The sequence below is a fragment of the Myiozetetes cayanensis genome, unplaced genomic scaffold (genome assembly GCF_022539395.1).
Source record: "Myiozetetes cayanensis isolate MyiCay16 unplaced genomic scaffold, myiCay2020 scf18, whole genome shotgun sequence".
Taxonomy (NCBI): Eukaryota; Metazoa; Chordata; class Aves; order Passeriformes; family Tyrannidae; genus Myiozetetes; species Myiozetetes cayanensis.
The window spans coordinates 9,200,353-9,215,325 of NW_026087389.1; the positions used below are offsets into that span (position 1 = coordinate 9,200,353).

The 14,973-nt window shown below is 60.6% G+C and overlaps 3 protein-coding genes across 4 annotated transcripts; 2 read left to right on the forward strand and 1 right to left on the reverse strand.

The window, feature by feature from the left end:
- Window positions 1-874: 874 nt before the first annotated feature.
- Window positions 875-4,656, reverse strand: CCDC71 (coiled-coil domain containing 71). Of its 2 annotated transcripts, none has more exons than XM_050312983.1 (2): window positions 4,578-4,656; window positions 875-2,187 (listed from the first exon to the last, which is right to left on the reverse strand). In XM_050312983.1, the coding sequence occupies exon 2, from the start codon at window positions 2,124-2,126 to the stop codon at window positions 933-935; it is 1,194 nt and encodes a 397-aa protein (XP_050168940.1). In that variant the 5' UTR covers window positions 2,127-2,187; window positions 4,578-4,656; the 3' UTR covers window positions 875-932. The 2 variants fall into 2 exon arrangements, with proteins under 2 accessions (XP_050168940.1, XP_050168939.1); XM_050312982.1 differs by lacking the exon at window positions 4,578-4,656 and adding an exon at window positions 2,631-4,281.
- Window positions 4,657-4,940: 284 nt separating this feature from the next.
- Window positions 4,941-8,695, forward strand: LOC126638930 (uncharacterized). The gene is made up of 5 exons (XM_050313244.1): window positions 4,941-5,115; window positions 5,191-5,576; window positions 6,192-6,352; window positions 6,728-6,860; window positions 8,070-8,695. Exons 1-5 carry the CDS (start codon window positions 4,959-4,961, stop codon window positions 8,274-8,276), a joined length of 1,044 nt encoding a protein of 347 aa, XP_050169201.1. The 5' UTR covers window positions 4,941-4,958; the 3' UTR covers window positions 8,277-8,695.
- A 962-nt stretch (window positions 8,696-9,657) lies between these two features.
- Window positions 9,658-13,536, forward strand: KLHDC8B (kelch domain containing 8B). The gene is made up of 5 exons (XM_050313209.1): window positions 9,658-10,316; window positions 11,167-11,331; window positions 11,525-11,749; window positions 11,996-12,097; window positions 12,906-13,536. Exons 1-5 carry the CDS (start codon window positions 9,944-9,946, stop codon window positions 13,100-13,102), a joined length of 1,062 nt encoding a protein of 353 aa, XP_050169166.1. The 5' UTR covers window positions 9,658-9,943; the 3' UTR covers window positions 13,103-13,536.
- The last annotated feature ends 1,437 nt before the right edge of the window (window positions 13,537-14,973 follow it).

Consider the following 14,973-nt stretch of genomic DNA (forward strand, 5'->3'; position numbering starts at 1 on the left):
AGTTACATGGTGGGCAGGACACTTTACAAAATTCCAGCCCTTCCGCTTTAACAGTCACAGTCCATGTTCTACAGCTGTAGCTGGGATACAGGAGAGCGGGGCAATGCTGGGTGCTGAGGAGGAATCGCTCTTTGGAGGCAAATCCCTACCATGAGTTCAGAACTTCTGTTACCAACAAAGGGAGGAGGCACCTTCAGACGTCAGGCCCCGTGACACTCCCCCACTGCTATGCAGAGGTAATACCGAAAATAGGATTAAAACTACCAGCTGGTAATTCTCCAAATTGCTTGGCATTCTGGAGACAAACAAGTGGCTATAATGTTGCTGCCTCCGAGCTGCTCGAGGGAGCCCAGGACAGACTGTCACAACACTGAACCACAAAGGAATCCTGGCACCTTTCAACAAAAGACTAGCTGAAGGGGAGGGAGAACAAAAGCTATTGAACCCTATCCCAGAGGGATGGAGGAGTGCATCTTCCCACAGTTCCTGGGCCATATGCACATATATGGATATATAGATATATAGATAATAAAGTTATAAAATTTGATCAAAATAAAACCAGTAAATGTACAGCTTGAAAAAGAGCAATATCACAGTGCATCGATGTCATGAGAAAGTCCCGTGTTCTCCCCTGCACGAGAGCTCAGCCTGCCACGTCCAGAGAAGCTCAGCAGGAAGTGAGCCCTCTGGCCTGCCCGGCTCACCGCTGGCCGAAGTCCCATCCCGTGTTCCCAAACAGAGGTTTGGATTTCTGCAGCCAGTCCTGCACAGCAGTGGCAGACAGGCAGAACAGCACGGGAGCAGCTGCTCTGCCTGCAGGTTAGTCGGCATATCAGCACCAGAGACACAGAGCTGCTCCCAAACTTCCCCGCGCTCTGGTGCCAGGCTCGTATTTACTTACTTACAAAAAAAAAGTGACAAAGTGAAGAAACTCAGGGGACACTGTGAGAGTGGGACAAGGGCTGAATTCGAATCACGGGTGATAGGTTGACCCTAAGAATCTTCTGTGCTCTCCTCCTCACTTCATCGTCAGATGAGGAGTTGCCCACCTTGATGGTCCGGAATTTCAGTAGGTTCAAAGTGCTCTGAGCCCGTCTAGTTTCCTTTCGGACAGGAATGGTATTTGCTTTTTTCCTCTGTGGTGCTTCTCTTGCCTCTGTAGCTCTTCTCTTCTTCTGCCCAACGCTCTCCCGGTAACTGCTGCTGTCCTTCCACTCTCTTTTTCCCACCAGAGCTTCCTTATCTCTGATTTTCAGGGTCTTGGGCTGTGGTGCTGTGGTGCAGCCCTGGGATGAGCTGCCTGTGACTCTCCCGTTGAGAATTCCCGAGGCCTTGCAGGCATTGCTCTCCTGCAGCACTCCACCCTTTGGTGCCTTCAGGAGGTTTAAAGCGTGGGTGGCAGAATCTGGTGCTTTCTTCACCGAACACTTGTACCCCTTGCTTTCAGTTATTTTAGTGCTCTTGCCTGAAGGAAACTGCCTTGGTGGACTGGAATTCTTGAGGAGTTTAAGGTCCGAGGGCGAGATCCCAAGCCGCCCTCGCGTGTACTTGGACTCCAAACAGGACGCCGTGGTTTTCAGCGGCACCAGGGCTTCCAGAACCACGGACAGTCTCACAGCTGGATACACATCGGGATACATGTTTGCCGGGAAGCCCACTGCCGCTGCCTTGGACGTGCTGGACCCTGTCTGCTTCAAGGAGCTCAGCAGGAGATTTGCGGAATCCCCCTTGGAGACGGGCTGAGCGGAGACTTTCAGAGAGCCCACGGGAATGCTGGGGGGGGAAGCGGACACCTTTGCCATGGCTGTGGCGTTCCGGGCCGGACTCTGCACAGACTTGGCGGTGCTGGCGCAGCCGTGTGGGCTGCTCTCCTTCGCCTGACTCGGGGTGTCCGCCGTGCACGAGCTGTACCCGTACACATCCTTACTCCTCAGGATCGTGGGCTGGTAGCCCTCCTCCTTCAGGCCCTGGATGAAGGCCACCAGCTGGGTCTCTGTGTCCGAAAGGTCCTTGGACATCGGGTTGAAGACTCGGAGGGCCTCCTCCAGCACTTTTTGTCCTGCAGAGGAAATTCTCGACCAGGAATGGACAGCTTTTTCTTCCTCATTGTTCACTGCAATATTCATGGCATTAGGCAAGCAGGTGCTTCAAAAAGGTCCAAATTACTGGAAAAACAACCCCCGACACCTCAAAAGGAGAAAGAAGATAGTTAGCTTAAAGCAACTGAAATTATCCCAACTTTCTAAGCAGGGACCTGAGACCATTAAGCCCAGGCGTGGCTGGTCACAAGCACTGGGTCAGATTCTGGGCACAACCCAAGACAGAAGCATCATCAAGAAAATCCTATCACTGATTTATCTCTGAAATAAAACTAAAACATCTCTCACAGAAATCCCCAGCCTAAATAAAGACTTCAGGAAATCCCATCGAATCCATCCCAAGATGAAGGATTCTAACTATTAACTCAGCAAAATCTGCAGCTCATTTCCAGTTTGAGTTTGACCCACCCCAGCTTTGGATGATCAGGTCGCATTTTCCCTGGGTAAAGCAGTCCCTCATGGAACCCTCTCCCTGTACACACACCGAGAGCAGCACCATCGACCCATCTCAACACTAAGAAACCTGAGCACCTCAACTCCATCCCAGCGTCAACTCCAATTTCTCAGCTTCTTAATTGATGCTGCTCAAAAAATTGATTCTGAGTCCCTGCCAAAGCTGCAGCTTCCTCCTGGAGACCTGGCAGCAGGGCTGGAGGCTGTTCCAGTTGTGCTTCATCGATGCTGAATGCCGTGGCAAGGCAGCACCGCTCCTTGCTGTTCCCTTGTTTGAACAACGGTCCGCGCCTTGCTGTCACAGCAAACTGGTGTGGATCCAAGGGCACTCGCTGCCAAGTGAGGAGGAAGCAGGAAATTCAAGCAGGGCGGTATGAAGGAAACACACATCACCAGGGCCAAGTGCACAATGGCCCGAGGGACAACACTGGGATCACGCTCGGGGCACTGCGCAGCTGCCTGCCTGGCACAAAAGCACCAGTTATGGCTTTAAATAAAACACAGGCACTGAAGGGCAGTCCAGGCAGGACTTTGGGATGCACCCAGGAGAACTCTGATCCTGGTGGCCTCACAGCTCTGCAGCTGGACGCTCCACTGATGAGGCACAAAACCTTTAGCTCCACTGACAGCTCTCAAAATAACAACGAGGATCCAGTTAAAAACTCCTTTCAGGGAAACGCAGGAGGTGTCAGGAACACTCTTGGGAGAGGGCAGTGCACAGGGAAGGAAGCTGTGATGGAGAAGTTAGTGCAGACAGAGCAAGGAACTGCTCGTGTCCCACGCTCCCCCCAGGGCCCCGAGCAGAGCCCGTGCTGCCGCCAGCTGCACAAGCAGGGAGAGACAGGAGCCAAGAGCAGCCGCAGGAGGGGAAGCACAGGTCAGCAAGGGAGTAAGAACCTCCACATGACAGACTAATCTCAGTCAAGTGCTCTGCAGACGTCACGGCAGAAGAGGGATTTGGAGGAGGATAATGCAGTCGCTCTGCAGTAGGAGGGGGATATCCCACAGAGGAGGGGAGGCGGGCAGGGAAGGGATCCCACACAGGCAGGCAGGGAAGGGATCCCAGAGCCCCAGCCAGCGTCATCACCACCTTCGAAGTGACCAAGCCGAGCCAGCAAGGATGTCACATTAATCCTGATCTGGCAGGGAGGGTCAGACCGAGGGAGAAGTGCAATTACGTGTCCTCAGTGGGCTGCAAAACGGATCATTTTGGGGCTGCAGCAAGCCCGGGAACAGCTGGGACACCTGAAGGGGTATTCTGGCTGTGACACCTCACGGGGACAGGAATTCCCAGCATCCCTCGGCTGGGTCCAGTTTGGTGCAGTGCTGGCTGTGCTGGAGGAAAGCCGGCCACGAGCAGGCACATCCCGGACAGGCTGTTCCCTCAAGTGAGACACCATTCGGGGGGTCGAGGGACCACGGAAACACAGCGCTGCCGGCACAGTGCGCGCACAGCGCTGGCAGGGCTCTCCCAGACAGACAGCTCCGAGGCCTGGCTGCCCGGGCCACGGCGCTGGGGAAGGGCTCTGCTGTGCTGCTCCAGGGGCACCGGAGCGGAACGCCGACTACCAGCAGGGCCGAGACGCGGGACTGGGGCTGCGTGTGGAGCTGGAAGCCGGTGCGCAGTCCCAAGGAGTGCTCGGCGGGGCCGCCGGACCCCCGCTCAGCCTCTCCTCCTGGCGCACCCTTCGGCGGAGGCGACGCCTCTGCTCGAGTGCCCGTCCCTCGCTCCCCCTGCACCCTCCCCACGGCTCGGCCCGCCGGCCGGAGGGACCCCGCGGCGGGCAGCCTGCGCGGGCCAGCCCCTCCCTGCGGGACTGCGGGAGGTGATTGGTGCAGACAGCGGGTGCGGCCCCCGCGCTCGGCCCGCGCCGGCTCCCGGGACCGGGGGGGCGGGGGCCCGGGGCGGGGCCCTCAGCGCCGCGGCTCCGCCTCCAGCGCCCGGGAGGCCGCGCCGGCGAGCGGCTCGGCAGCGCCCTCGCCCGGGAGCCGGCGCGGGGCCCGGGCCCGCCGGCCCCAACCTACCGGCCGCCGCCAGACCCGCGCCCGCCGCTGCGCCGCGACCGCCGCTCCAACATGGCCGCCCGCGGGGCGCCGGAAGCGCCGCCCGCTTCCGCTTCCGGCCGCTCTCCGCGGGGCCGGGGACACGCCCTCGCTACCGCGGCGCGCGCTCGGCCCCGCCCCCACGGTGTCCATGGCAACGGCGCGGCCGGGCCGGCAGGGGGCGCCCCGGCGGAAGCGGCGCCGTCACCAGGTAACGGGGCCGGGCCGTGAGCGGCGGGACAGGGACGGGGACCGGGACAGGGACGGGGACAGGGACAGGGACGGGGACAGGGACCGGGACCAGGACCAGGACAGGGCCAGGGGCCGGGCTGTGAGCGGCGGGGCCGGGCCAGGGGCCGGGCCATGAGCTGCGGGGCCGCGCGGCGGCGGCGGCGTCTGGTGCTGCACGTGGACCTCAACAACACCGTGGTGGTGGCGGACACGGTGACCGGGCAGGGCCCGCGCGCGGCGCTCAACACCTTCCTCAGCACCGTCACCTGGGGCCGCGCCGGGGCCGCCGGTGAGCGCCGGGCCGGGGGGGGGAGCCTGTGTGGCGGCGGCGGCGGGTGCTGAGCGCGCTCCTCTCTTCTTGCAGGCGAGTGGGAGTGGGTGAGCGACCGTCCGTCCCTGTGCCCGCCGTGCCCCGGCGCCCTCAGCTACTACAGCGCCCATGGCCGGGACCCCGCCTTCACCGAGGCCGGGCCGGGCCGCCGCTTCCGCAGCCTCCACGCCCGCCACCTGCAGCTGCTGGAGTGGCCGGGTCGGCCGCACGACGCCTTGTCCGTGCCGGGAGAGCCCGGCGAGCGCTTCCACCTGATCCTGCCCTCCTTCTTCCGGCTCCTGGACACGCTGCACCGGGATGGCCGGGCCTTCGCCGTGGTCTTCAGGACCTTCGGTACCGACCTGCCCCGCGCCCTGCAGGCTGTTAGCAGTGCCCTGGACGGGCAGCATCCCCAGTTCCCCACCTTGCGGGACGTGGCGGTGAGTGGTGCCCCGAGGGTCCGGTGGGATGGGGAAGGGCAGCCAAGTGGTCCCACGGAGCCCTCCCGTGCCAAGCTGCCCTCCAGGAACTTGGCCAGACTGCTTTAAAAGCACCGGTTTCTCGGGATGAGGCTGTCAGCTGTGGGGCAGCACGTGTATGTGCAGATCCTGTGTAGGAATGGTCTCCTCTTGGGGAATCCCAGGTTGGACAGAGCATCTCTTCTCCTGGGAAGTGGCTGCTGCAACAGTGCAGGGCTCCCTGGCTCAGAGCTGATCGCAGCTATGCTCTCTCCTCTCTCCCTGGCAGCACGCCGGGCAGGAGCACAGGGAATGATCTTCAGGAGATGCTTCACTTATTTCTTGGAGCATTTATGGGGAGCAAAGAATGAAACAGGGGCAGCGTGCATCTAGGAGGTCATTCCTTTCCATCCCTGGGAAGGGGATGACTTTTGGCTGGGGCCGTTTCCTCACCTCCTCTTGTCTACTCCCCAGCACTGTCCTCCCACACTGTGGTGGTGGGGAGCCTCCACCCTGCTTCTTGGTGTCTCTGCCAGTGCATGAAACAACCTGTCTGCTTTGGAAACCTTTCCTCCCTTGCTTTCTGTGGTCCTGCAGCTCCCTGTGGACCTCACCCCTGGCCAGATCCGCTGCAGCAAGCGGGAGGTGGTGCTGACATGGGGCGCCGAGCGGCTGGCCACCCGGGAAGATGGAAAAAAGCTTTACAACTACTTCAGCTCCTTTGAGGGAATTGGAGGCTTCCAAGACCACTTTGACTGGTGAGAAACAGGGCACTGAGGAAATGGATTAGGCATTATATTGTCTCCTATGATTCTCTGAGCTTCTGAGATAACTCCTAGTTTTGAAGTCTTTTTGTATTTGGGGCCCCTGTCACTTATGCACTCCGTTTCTTCCTGTGTAGCCTGATGGGGCTCTCATACCTCTCCTCAGATCTCCATCCCCTGGTGTACTCCTTGCTGTTCTCCAAACAACCCCTGATTTGTCACCCTGGTGCAAAATGCCTTTCCCAGGAGGCCACAGCGGGCAGCAGGACAGGACATTCTCCATCCCACTTCCCTGCAGTACAGTCTGCCTTTGCCTGGGAGCTGTCACCTTCTCCCTCCTCTGACTGCTTCTTCTGATAACTGTTTCAGGTGGGCCAGAAATAATTTCTCTTCCCGGGGTGGGAAGCCTCTGTGGATAGACCCCCACGATCCTGACATTCACCACATCTTCATCGATGACAACATCCGGCTGGACGATGCAGACACCATTGTCCACCCACAGGTAAGTGGCTGAAGGCCACACTGGGGGTGACCCTGGTGAGGTCAGGCATGTTTTGTGTCCTTTGCATGAGGCTGCAAAGGGGGATTGAGGTGTAGCCTTGGTGTCACTGCACCCTGTGCCACCAGCATGGCAGTGGTCTCAACTCCTGCCCATTTCCATCTGTAAGAAGACAGTGCTGGGGGGAAAACCTGCAGCAGACAGTGAATGAATAGTCAACAGCATTTGCCAGGCAGACACGGAGTTGTGAGGGATGAGGTGCTTTGTGGATATTGCCTTCCATACGAGCTCTCCCAGGTTGTAGTTTTGTAGCTAGTGGCAGGAGTTGTCACCACCTGGACAGACCTGTCAGGAATAGGGTTTGGTCTGTGCTGTGCCTGGTTCAAGGGAGTTACTGCAACAGCTCCTGTGTGCAGCAGCTCTGCCTGCACATCTGCAGCAGACAGAGTGGCTCACACAGCTCCATTTGCTGCATTTCAGCCCCAGGCTGTTTCCCTGATCAAGGAGTTCCTCCTTTTGTATTGGTAGCTGGTATGGCTGGTCGGTTGTGCTGCTCGGCTTGTCTCAAGGGCAGGCCTGCAGCCCAGCCCCAAGGCTGCTCCCGTGCCAGATCACACAGGTACGATCCAGTTACAGTGGCAGCAGGCCTCGTGGAGTCTGGGCAGCAGCCAAGCATCTTGCCAGCAGGGCTCATCCACACTGCTGGGACTTTACTGTCCTGCAGCCAGGATCCGTAGGTTGGATACCATCTTCTCCTCCTCTTGCATCAGCAGCTCTGCAGTGCTGTCCCCACGTCAGTGATGGTGATAGAGCAGTGCTAGAAGTGAAAGAGATTACTGGGTGGCCTTAGGCAGAGCCATGGTGAAGATCAGAAGGTGAAGTCCCTGTTCCCTCCTGTGGCAGCCAAAGGAGAGCTGTTGGCAGAGGTTTTCCTGGGGTTGGCTGCTCCACAGAGCTGTTTTCTTCCAGCTGTGTGGTGTGTTCCTTTAAGGGAGCACCAGCAACATATGTGACAAGCTGGTTTGGAACCAAAGGCACTTTCTGGGAGGGAGGGGAAATCTGGAGAAAATTCACCTTGTGCTGCTGGAGCGGAGATGAAATCCCCCTGCCCTCTGCCCCCGACCCACGTCCAGTGTGGAGGTGCCTGGCCAGGGGAGGAGAGAGCCCACCACAGGGCACAAGTGCTTCTGCCAGGCCCTGCTCTCCCTGCAGGTGTTCTCGGAGCAGGGCAGCAGCAGCCCCAGGAGCGTGCCCACCTCGGAGCTGTACGACGTGTGCCTGGTGCAGACAGACCTGCTGGAGGCCATTGCTGATGAGGACTATTTCCTGCGCTGCGTGAGGAGGTGCGAGGAGAACTACGACCGCTACCTGGCCTGCACGGAGAAGGACACCCCAAACCAGCAGTGGGATGGACAGTGATACCACCTTGTGGGGCCAAGCGGCTCCAGGCTGGGACACCCCTCACTTCCTGATGCACACAGGCAAAGCCTCCATGCCCAAACACAGCTCCCAGGAGCTTGTGTGGTGGGATTCCTGGAGGAAATGGTTTTCCATTCCTTGGCAGCATTGCCCATGGTGGCCCTCCTGCATGAGGGCTGGGGCTCACTGTGTCCCTCTGCTTGCCAGGCAGGTCCCTTCCATCCCTCCTCCATGGCTGTCATCCAGCCTCACAGTGTTCACACCTCCCTCCCCACTCCCGCGGCAGTGGCTGGTGCGGAGCAGGTACCGGGGTGAGTGCAGTGTTATCGGCAGCACCCACAGGTGCCATTTCTGGTGTGGTGTTCTTGGCGGATGCCCTGTCACTTCTGCCTGTTTTTAAAGCAAACCTTTTTAGCTCATTTCTGTGTGAGTTTCCTTCCTGCCTGCCCTCAGCTCTGCCTGTGCTGGTGGGTGGGAAGCACCTTTCCTGGCATGTTCATTTGCCTGGCTCAGCCAAGTCGGGACAAAAGTGGTGGTGGAGGGTTTAAGACCCGTGTGCATCTTCCTGACGCTGCTGAGAGACTGTGGCAAGGGTGTGCTCATAGTGGAGGAGAGCTCATGCTCTGTCCCTGCAGCCCCGCAGCAGTGATGGGCCGAGCGGTGCTCTCCTGGGCAGGACGGTGGGTTCTCGGTTTTATGAGCCCGGCGCTGTGTAGCTCCAGCACCGGCAGCGTGCGGCATAGGAGTGAAGAGCTGGGGTCTCTCCAGCCCTTCTCCCTGCGGCGGCTCCCTTCCGACGAGGTGAAGGCGGCAGAGGCACGGTGAACCTGTGGTACCGGGAGGACCGGGCGGAGGGAAGCGGAGCCCGGAGGGGGAGCCAGGGCGGGCGCGGCGCCGCCCCCACCGGCAGCGGGCGGGCCTGGGGCGGGCGGTGGCGCGGAGCGGCTGGGAGAGCGGCGGAGCGGGCGGAGAGGTGAGCCTGGTCCCCGTCCGTACCCCTGTCCCAGCGACGGGGCGGCGCGGGCAGTCCGGGCACGGCGGAGCGGCCGTCCGGGGATGCGGGCGAGAGCCTGGGGAGGGCCGGGGATGCGAGCAGTGCAGTGGGAGCCCGGGAAGCGCCGGGGGTGCAGGCGGTGCAGCGGGAGCCCAGGGAGCCGGGGGTGCAGGCTGCGGGCAGTGCCCCGGAGCCCCGTGGGTTGCGGGATGCGGACGGGAGTCCGGGCAGCACCGGGGCGTGCGGGCGGTGCACCGGGAGCAGGAGCATCGCGGGGTCCGGACTGTGCACCGGGAGCCTCTGGGGGTGCGGGCAGAGAGAGGCGGGCGCGCGGGAGTCCCGGTGGGTACAGGCTGTGTACCGGGGGCCCCTGGGAGTGGAAGCCCAGAGTGCGGGAACCTCGGAGAGCAGGAGCACCAGTGGGTGCAAGCAGAGAAGCCCAGGGAGTGGGAGCCCCGAAGGGGCGGGCAGAGAGCCCCAGGAAGCGGGGACTGTCGCACTGCCGAGGGGAGCTGGCTCGCTGGGGCTATGGGAGCGGTGCGTGCCTGGGCGCTGACTCGGATGCTCTCCCCGCAGGAGGCGGTGGGCAGAGCCGGGCCAGTGCCTAGTCGGGCCGGATGGGAGACACAGCGGGGTCAGGACCAGGGGACCCCCGGGGCGGCTGAGCCGGCCCATGGCGGCGGGCGCGGGCGCCTTCGCGTGGGCCACCTTCCCCTCCATGCCCACGCGGCGGGTGTACTGCAGCGCCGCGCACCGCGACGGGCAGCTCTTCGTGCTGGGCGGCTGCGGGGGCGGCGGGCGAGCCCTGGGAACGGCCGAGGTGCTCGACCTCCCGGCCCAGCGCTGGACCACACTCCCACCCCTGCCCACGCCGCGGGCTGGCGCTGCTGCCCTCGCCCTGGGCAAGCAGATCTTGGTGGTGGGCGGCGTGGATGCGGCGCAGAGCCCCCTCGCCTCCGTTGAGGTCTACCACGTGGATGAGGGCAAGTGGGAGAAGAAGGCGGCACTGGCTCAGCCCTCCATGGGCATCTCAGCTGTGCAGAGAGGTGAGGGATGGGGAGGGTACCTGGCTGCAGTCTGGAGAAGTGGGGATGCAGGGGTCAGGGATGCTCAGGTGGGATTTGAATCCCTATGCTGTTTGGGATGCTGCATAAGGCTTTCACCCAGCAGCCAAACTTGCCACTTAATGGTAGGATCATGCTCCTGCCCCAAAAACCAGCCCACTTGCAGCCCAGAGATGAGCAATACAGAGCCCCTCCAGGTATGATTGCCTTCCCCAGCTGCCCTGCCTGTGGGCCATGCTGGGTGGCTGAGCACTCTGCTTGAGCCCAGCTCAGTGTGCTGTGCATTGAACGTATTGTGATTCTTGCCTAAAGTTTCCTGAGCAGCCTTGGAGCCTTGGCACAGTTTGGCATGCTAGGAGCCAGGGTTGGTCCCCATATGTGGTGCCCAAGTCTGCTTCCTGACTGGGGATGCTGTGGCATGGTCCAGGCTGCAGCTGGCTGAGCAGGGCAAAGGGGATGGCAGGACAGTGGTGGGAGCGGGCAGGGGTGCTGGCTACAGCCACACTGGGAGCAGGAGCAGGATTTGGCAGAACGGCTGTGTTGCCATGGTGTCTCCAGGGAGATGGTACTGCCGAGAATAATTAGAGAGGATGGCCTTGTGCTCTTCTCTGTGTCTGATGGATGGTGTGAAGAGGAGGACAAGAGGGTCCCATCAGGATCAGGACATTGCCAGGCTCAGGCCTGGCTGCACTATCCCCTGGACACCCTGGAATGACATGTACCCATGGGACTCTGCAGTGCCTGTGTTACCAGCCCTGGAGGGCACAGGGGCACTCCCAGCCCCATGGTGCTGCCCACAGATCTCCCTGCCTCACCACTGCCTCTTTTGCAGATGGGGCTGTTTATGCACTGGGGGGAATGGGTGCAGACACCTCTCCCCAGGCACTGGTCCGTGTCTATGAGCCGGCGAAGGACCACTGGCAGCCCCTGCCCTCCATGCCCACCCCATGCTATGGGGCCTCCGCCTTCCTGCAGGGCAACAAGATCTTCGTCCTGGGTAGGTGCTACTGAGGCAAGCTGAGCATCCCCTGTGTCCCTCCACTGCCTCTGGGTCAGGGAGTGACCTGGTGCACCCCAGGGTGGCTCCATGCTGCTCAGCACTGCAGTCAGGGGGGCCCCTCTGGCTTGCTGAGCACAGTGATGGTGCCAGCTTGGGGCACCGGCAGCTGCAGCATCTCCTCTGTGCACAGGGGGCCGGCAGGGCAAGCTGCCCGTCACAGCCTTTGAGGCCTTCGATCTGGAGACGAGGAGCTGGACACGCTACCCCAGCGTGCCCAGCCGCCGCGCCTTTGCTGCCTGTGCCATGGCCGACGGTGTTGTCTTCAGCCTGGGGGGGCTGCAGCAGCCAGGGCCACACAACTTCTATTCCCGTCCCCACTTCGTCAACACCGTGGAGATGTTTGATCCCGCCCAAGGTGAGCTCCATGTCCCTGGGTGGGGTGAGAGCGTCACCTATGTGTCCAGGATGACTCCTGGGGTTGGTGAGGGCTGTCTGTGCCTGAGGGACATGATTATGCAGGCTCTGAGCATCAGCCTCTTGCACCCATGTTAATCTTGCCCTGTGCTCCCTGGTCCCAGGGAGCGATTAACCTGGGGCTGTCCTGGCTTCAGCGTGTGGAGAGGAGCCCCAGTGGGTGATGCTCACTCCCTCTCACCCCCAGGTGCATGGAGAAAGCCAAACCGCACCATCCGCATGAGGGAGAAGAGAGCTGACTTTGTGGCCGGCTGCCTGGGAGGAAGAGTGGTGGCTGTGGGTGGCCTCGGTAATGCCAGGGCGTGTGGCCCGTGTTTCCAACTCCATCCTTTGTGGCATATCAGTGACCTTCATGACAGTGGAGAGGTTGGCTGTGCAAAGCCACAGGGGTACTGCAACACTGTCTGTATCCACATCCCTTTTGTGCTCTCCAAGTTTTGGGAGGATCCTACTGCCCTGTCCCAAAGGCTGCCCCACTGGGCCCCTTGCCCCGTTCACCTCCAAAACACCTCTGGCTTTTTCCAGCTCATGTGCAGTGTGCCGGGTTCACATAGCCCACAATGGCTCAACCCCACTGTGCAGGGCTGCAGCTGCATCCCTCTCCCGAGAGAGCTGGGGAAAGGTTATTGCTGTCACTCAGTAGCAGGGATGCAGCAGGAAGGGCTGTCTGGGGAGTTTGGTGCCAGCCACAACACCCCCAGCCCTGCAGCGAGGGCTGCCAGACCCCCCAGGCTCACCCAGTGTGAGCTGGGCAGGAGAGCAGGAGGTGATGGGGAAAGCAAGTGGTGCTGGCTGCATCCCTGTGGTGTGGCATTGTTCCTGAACCCTGCCGCTGTTGGAACTGCTCTCCCTTATCCCTGCAGAGTGCTGGCACGGGGCGGGGGACAGAGCCAGCACTGCGGCATTAGTGCCAGCAGCCCTCCCTGTGGGGACTTGGCTAATCCTCTTGTTCCCCCACTAATTGCCTCTGGGATCTCAGAGCCCCCACAGCCCAGAGCTCCTGCTGGGATATCAAAGGCATGCAGAGAAGGAAAGGCAGATGCTAGCGTGTGGGGGAGGGGGTGCAGGGGGTTCTGATTCCATTCTATCTCCCACAGGGAACCAGTCCTGCCCACTGGATTCAGTGGAAGGGTTCAACCCCTCGCAGAAAAAGTGGGAGCCACTGCCCCCCATGCCCACGGGCCGCTGCTCCTGCTCCAGCTGCCCAGCACCCGGCCTGCTCTTCCTCATCGGTGGGGTGGCCCAGGGCCCCAGCAGTGCTGTCGAGGCTCTGTGCCTGCGTGAGGCGCCCTGAGTGGGGCTCTGGAGACCAGCCAAGCACCAAGTGCCTGAAGACAGGGACAGGGTGTGTGAGCACCCATGCCTGCGAGTGACCTGCAGGGCTGCAGAGAGTTGCAGTCCCACGACATTGGGCACCGGAGCAGCTGTGGTTTTGGAAATCCCTCTTGGCTCCTGTAGTGCTGTGGTGATGGAACCCAAGGCAAACTTCTGCCCGGTGGGACGGCCACGGCCAGCAGTGTGGAGGGAGCAGCGGTGGCAGGACTGTCGCTGGCCTCACTGCCCTGTCCGACCCCGGCCGTGCCGCGGCGTGTCCGTGCCGTGTGTGTAGCAGTGAGTGCTGTGTCGTCGTAGACCCAGTCGATGTCTCATGTAGCACAGAGGTGCCCTGTAGCTCAGTGCCTGGAAGGTGACGTAGCACCTTGAATAAATGAAACACATGGAATTTTACCCCACTGGAGTCGTGTCGTCCCTGGCTATCCTACTCCAGGCAGAGAGATGCCACAGCCTGTCAGGAAAACCCCTCCCAAGGGAGAACCCAGTGAGCCCTTCCCTGGCAGGACACCCTGCTTTGGGGTAGGGATGGCTCTTGTTCTTCTCCCCATGGTCAGGGTGAGCAGAGCAATGTGATGTAGGGATCTGGCCCCCTTTTGGAGAGGGGAAGGTGAGCAGTGGCTGCCCTGCCTTGGCACAGCCTTGCTCTTGCTCGACCTCTCCTGTGGTGAAAGGGGCTTCGGGGGGTGAAGGCAGCAGCAGGAGAGGGGCTTTGCTGGAAAGAGCTGAGGTGTGAGAGAGGCAGGAAATGGAGAGGGCTGCCAGGATCCTGAGAAATGCAATGCCTAGTGTCAGAGCTTCTGGGCCCCATCCAGCATCACAGCCCAATCTCAAAGGATGGACTGTGGCTGGTGTCTGGGAGAGCTGGATCCAGCTGTGGCCAGCTCCCCTATGCATGAACACCACAATCCGCTTATAGGTAATCGGGAAGTGAAGGTAGGGTCTGTGGGTGATGTTTAGGAGTGTACAGTGAGACCCAGGGAGGGTGACCCCCCCCATTACCCAGTGCTGTGGGCTCACATGAGCCTTACTGGTCTTGGCTCCATCCAGAATCCTGCACCCAAAGCAGAGAGCAGCAGTAATGGACACAGGCAAGGGATTCGATCTTTAACTGGTACAACATTAGAAAGATCTCACAGGTCTGGGTAAATATCAAGCACAGATGCCTGACCTTTCAGAGAAGACAGCTGGCATGATCCTTGTTGGGCAGCAGGGCCATGGAGACAGAAGGCTCAATCCCGTCGGAGTGCGGCAGCATCCGGCACACTGCTGGGGCAGGCTGAGCCGTCTGCCGCAGGCATCACAGCGTGGGGAAAGTTGGAAATGATTCAGAAAAGAGCATTCACAAGACATTTTCAGTACAACTGCCCCATTGCTTCTGCTGCCCATCTGGCAGAGTGACCACAGGGTCCAACCTGATGTGCTGAATGGCCTTTTGCCTGTGATTTGGGAGGAACAACCTGGGATACCTGGGCTGGTGATACCTCAGCTAGAGGCATCCCTGCATCTGCCTCTGGGGTTGCCATAGAAACCACCACTGTGCCAGAGCCAGCATCAACAGTGAGCCCCAAATTAAAGACTGAGCTGTACCTCGGCATCCAGGAGGATGCTCTGTCAGCAAGGGGAGAAGGTCAGCAACTCATGTTGTGGGGGTAGGCTGGACAGTGGGAACCCCTCTCTGAGTACAGTATGCTCCAACCTTCTACGAATACTTCACAGTGCTCCCTGGCCTGTGCTCAGCCCCACTGGGCTGATCCTCAGGGTCCTGGGAGGTGACAAACCCCTCACTGCCACCTCACTACCTCTCTCCACCTTGCTAGCCCTTTCCAGAAG

Excerpts from the sequence above, each read along its gene's own strand:
- LOC126638930 (XM_050313244.1), top strand. The coding sequence starts at position 4,959 with ATGAGCTGCGGGGCCGCGCGGCGGCGGCGGCGTCTGGTGCTGCACGTG. Across the intron at positions 5,116-5,190 it reads GGGCCGCGCCGGGGCCGCCG|GCGAGTGGGAGTGGGTGAGC; the intron begins GTGAGCGCCGGG and ends CTCTTCTTGCAG. Across the intron at positions 6,353-6,727 it reads TTCCAAGACCACTTTGACTG|GTGGGCCAGAAATAATTTCT; the intron begins GTGAGAAACAGG and ends TAACTGTTTCAG.
- KLHDC8B (XM_050313209.1), top strand. The coding sequence starts at position 9,944 with ATGGCGGCGGGCGCGGGCGCCTTCGCGTGGGCCACCTTCCCCTCCATG. Across the intron at positions 10,317-11,166 it reads CATCTCAGCTGTGCAGAGAG|ATGGGGCTGTTTATGCACTG; the intron begins GTGAGGGATGGG and ends CCTCTTTTGCAG. Across the intron at positions 11,750-11,995 it reads GATGTTTGATCCCGCCCAAG|GTGCATGGAGAAAGCCAAAC; the intron begins GTGAGCTCCATG and ends TCTCACCCCCAG.
- CCDC71 (XM_050312983.1), bottom strand. The coding sequence starts at position 2,126 with ATGAATATTGCAGTGAACAATGAGGAAGAAAAAGCTGTCCATTCCTGG.